The following is a 4246-nucleotide window of genomic DNA, read 5'->3' as shown; positions in this document are numbered from 1 at the left end:
GGAGGAGGAGGAGGAGGAGTAGGAGTAGTAGTAGTAGTAGTAGTAGTAGTAGTAGTATTAATGCCCTTCTTAAAAATGCATTTAGGTGGGTGGAACCAAAATATTAGCATAAAAAATGCTGGCAAAAGTAGGATTTGGCTATAAAAAAAGGTTGACAAGCACTGATATACTGCTTGAGCGCTTTATCGGCTGCTAGCACTGTACGTTACTTGGGAAGCCGAGAATGTTTCTGAATGTTATAAGGTCTGCTGGGGTAATAATATGGTGTAAAGCACATAGTATGCGCTATACAATAAATGTTATTTATTTCTTATTATTGATATATCAACCGTGGTCAAGCGGTTAGGCGCTCACGTAGGAGACCCGAGTTCCATCCCCGAATGGGAAAATTTTTATCGAGTTTCTCGATCTTCTGTGTTGATTGGTACCTAAATCTTTTTTTTTTTAACGGGAGGCTGATGGTGACAACAGGGCGGGTAAAAATACAACCAAATATTTCTCGGAGTTGCGAGTCATCGATTTCTACAGGGTTTGTTACACGGACTACGACCCTTTCATCGCTGTGAGACCATCTTAGTGGGTGGTTGGTGGGTGCTCTGGTGTAGTTTGCTCCTTCTTTGCTATCAAACATCAATCATCCATATCTCTCCTCCTTCTTTTTTGTGTTTGTTACTCTCTTTTAACACCTCTAATCTTCTGTACTTATATGACCTTAATGTGCTGCAAGTGCCGTAAGACTCTTACTAAAACAAGATCATCTTAGATTAGTAAGCTTGGAATTAAAATGTCCGTCTCCGAAAAAACCGGCCCAATAAAATGTCGATCCTTGAAAAGCCATTGAACAAACCACGCTTACTAACGACACATGATAAAAGCAGTCTAGCTAACAGCCTGGACTCAATATCACACCATCATAATAATTTTAATTTTACCCACGGCGATAATAAAAGTACGTGTACTTTATTTACCCTAGATGAAAGCTGTCACATTTACATAGAATTGTGTGGCATTGTCACATTAACCTAATTCAAGAAAAATATACTGTAATTCTTTTACTCGACCATAGACAAAAATTATATAATATCAATATCAGTTCATAATCGTTTGTGAGTCTGGAATGTATGAAAAACAATTCCGGTGAACGGATTAAAAACTGTGTAGATTATTTTGTTAAAAACTGTGTAGATTATTCTGGAGTTGTTGTTGCTGTTGTTTTTTATTGTTTGGTTGTGTGGTTTCTTTCTGGAGGTGGGGGAGGGAGTTGGGGGGGTTGGGTTTTTTGTATTTTTGTTTGTTGTTTTTTTTAATCACCAGCAGTCAAAATTATACTACGGGTGTGTGTCTTGGGAATTAATATCCACAAATATACCAGTGGGTGGTTGGAGGGTGCTCTGGTGGGGTTTGCTTCTTCTTTCCTACCAAACATCTATTGTCCTTATCCCCCCCACACCCCGACCCCAACAGTGACCCCGAATGTTGCCCTCAAGATCAAGTACCGCCGAAATCATCTTAGACAGCCACCATTAACTCTCTAGGAGAAAAGTGGTTGTCTTAAACAGATAAACGTCTTATGGGAGGTCCAGGTTTATTTTCCCCACCAACCCCACAGTCTACTCGTTGTAGATCCCAAACACGAGCGCTGTGCAGAAGATCTTGTCGTTTTTGAACGTGTATGACGCGAAGTTGTCCAATTTCTCGTCCCACGCACACAAACTGGTGACGTAGATCCCCTGGTCTCGCCGCTGACCAATCTGAACCGTGCACACGATCTTGTAGCGGTCAAAGTTCATGGCCTTGACCTCTGACTTTATCTCGTCGCTGAGAACTTTGCACATGTTGGCGCAGAACTTCGGGTTGTAAGGGAAGTTTTCCAGTTTCTCTTCCAGGACCTCTCTGATACATTCCTCTACCTGGGGAAAAGGAGGACAGAGGTGGACGCTTTCCAATATTTTTATAAATCTTAAAAATTGATTAATGTGTGTATTCTGACTAGGCGGAGAGGGGGGTTGTCATTTTTTTTCATTGTGTGCTTGTTTGTCTGTTTTGTTTTCTAGCATTTATATAATATGCTGTTTCTTGTTCATTTCCAAATCTCTGGAACTTTGCATATGTTTTTGTCTTAAACGATAGCCGTATTACGTGAGTACATTATAACCAAGTCCGATCATTGCACTTTATGAATGTACATTATTCGCTGTTCGCCACCTCATTACATGTATTTGACCTGAAAGTACATGAAGCGCACTGAGGAAAAACGGCAGTAGTCACAAACTGGAAATTGCGAGGGTGCCAATTTTAAAAGCTTGTGGGCTCATAACTTCATATTTGTTAGACTGGTGGTTTATTGTTAAGTGTTGTTGAATGGAAAATCTAACAACAATAATCAACCAACAGTTGAACAGAAATACAGTTATGAGTCAACAAGCGTTCAAAATTGGTACCATCACGATTTTAAGTTTGTGACAACATTCGTTTTTCCCCTGTAACCTTCGCATGTATCTCCGAGCAGTCTCTGTGCCTTCATCTATTTTATTATATGTTTGTGTACGAGTGTGTCTGAGACAAGGGCGGAGGGGGGGGGGTTCAATCATTAGTTTAGTCAGACCCTCACACTGGTCGGCAGCTTTGCACAAAAGAGAACTGCTAAGAGAATTGTAACATTACGGAGAAATGAAGCCGATTAATTGGTCTATCTGTCCGTCAGCCTGTCTACTAACTGTCTGTCAGCCCGCCTATTTGTCCGTCTGTCTGTCTATTTGTCCATCTACCTGCCTGTTTTGTCTTTTACCGGTATTTTATCCCCGATACCTTTTCGACAATAAGTTTCTCTTTTACATTCAATTTTTTTTTTTAACAAGTTGATCTTCCAACTGGAAGAACACTATGATCTTTAGTGTCTTGACTGACCATCTTAAAACAGTATAATAATATTCAGGATTTAGCTTTGCCCGGGTAGAAGATATTGAGGAAGTTGATTGCCCAAGTACCACTTCCCTCCCTTCAGATTTTAGTTTCATAGACATGTTTTTAAGGAAAGACATCACCAGCACGGTTGGAATCATGGAAAGTTTACGGGTGTGTCTGAATTATTTCACATATTTAATGGTAAGTAAATTAATTTCTTGTGAATTTTATGCAGGTGGCGGCCGTATTTAGAATACGTATCCCCTTTCTGCATTGGTGTCTGCGGTGCAGTAGTTAGGCGTTTCGCTGTCGTACGCAAAAGACCCGAGTTCGATTCTCAAGGGAGGGGGGAGGAATTTTTTATTGAGCATCTCTGTCTTTCTGCTGAGATGGTGTATGTCCCTCTCAGCCCGGGTTAGCCCTGACAGGCAGGGTAGGAAGCCCACCTCCTAAATGATATTTTAAAAAACCGACACTGAGAAGTAGTAATTCACCTTTTTGCAGTCAAACTTCCTGTGCGGGGTCATGCGGTAGGAAGGCTCCTTCTGGATGTTGCTGCTGTGGGAAAGCCTGGACGAGCCGCCGAGGAAACTGCCGTACCGCCGGCGAGCCACGCGCGTCCCGAGCTGCTTGACAAAACGTTTGGTGGCCAGCAGACCAATCAGAGACGGCCCTCGCGTCGGCACGATGGAGGGGCGGGGCTGTTGGGAGATGGAGGGGCGGGGCGAAGCGTTGCCGTGGAGATTGAGACTCATGCTGGGACTTCTGCCCCTCTGGCCGCCATCTTTGATAGCCAGTGACGTCTCCCCGGATGTTGAGGCGGCGGTCTGTGAGTCGAGTTCTTGTTGCTGGATTTTTCCGGGGTTTCCCACAAGTTGACGAAGCATTTTGGCCAGTTGCTGTTGTTATTGTTGTTGTTGTTGTTGTTGTTGTTGTTGTTGTTGTTGTTGTTGTTGTTGTTGTTGTTGTTGTTGTTGTTGTTGTGTTTTGGGTTTTTTGCTTGACGTTTTCTCAAAGTCTGGGAAGGATTCTCTTTGACTCTTTGAAGAGATCCTGTTAAGTCTATGCGAGTTCTCTTTTCACGTGCAGACCTCCATAATATTTGACGTCGTTGTTTCCGACAAATTTATGAAAAATACATCGGCCATCTTGCTTTTGTTTGGGTTTGTTTTTTTGTCACGATGATCAAAAGAGGATTTCTTTTCTCTGAGACTTTGTGCAAACGATGAGTGGCAGAAATCTGAGGACTAGAATGGAGGACGATTACATACTGATGATGATGATGATGGTGATGATGATGATGATGATGATGATGATGATGATGATGATGATGATGATGATG

At 42.2% G+C, this 4246-nt stretch overlaps 2 protein-coding genes across 2 annotated transcripts in view; both read right to left on the bottom strand.

Moving 5' to 3' along the window:
• LOC101847448 (guanine nucleotide-binding protein G(i) subunit alpha) overlaps positions 1 to 4246 on the bottom strand; it is a gene marked incomplete at its 3' end in the record, with an annotated part of 166259 nt that overhangs the window by 151361 nt on the left and 10652 nt on the right.
• Positions 1440 to 4157, bottom strand: LOC101846524 (tctex1 domain-containing protein 2; the record flags this gene model as incomplete). Its single annotated transcript, XM_005107205.3, is given in 2 exon segments — positions 1440 to 1910; positions 3399 to 4157. Coding segments are annotated over 2 exon segments (693 nt in total). The 5' UTR covers positions 3792 to 4157.

The sequence above is a fragment of the Aplysia californica genome, unplaced genomic scaffold (assembly GCF_000002075.1).
Source record: "Aplysia californica isolate F4 #8 unplaced genomic scaffold, AplCal3.0 scaffold00585, whole genome shotgun sequence".
Classification (NCBI taxonomy): Eukaryota; Metazoa; Mollusca; class Gastropoda; order Aplysiida; family Aplysiidae; genus Aplysia; species Aplysia californica.
This window is presented reverse-complemented; position numbering and strand designations above follow the sequence as displayed.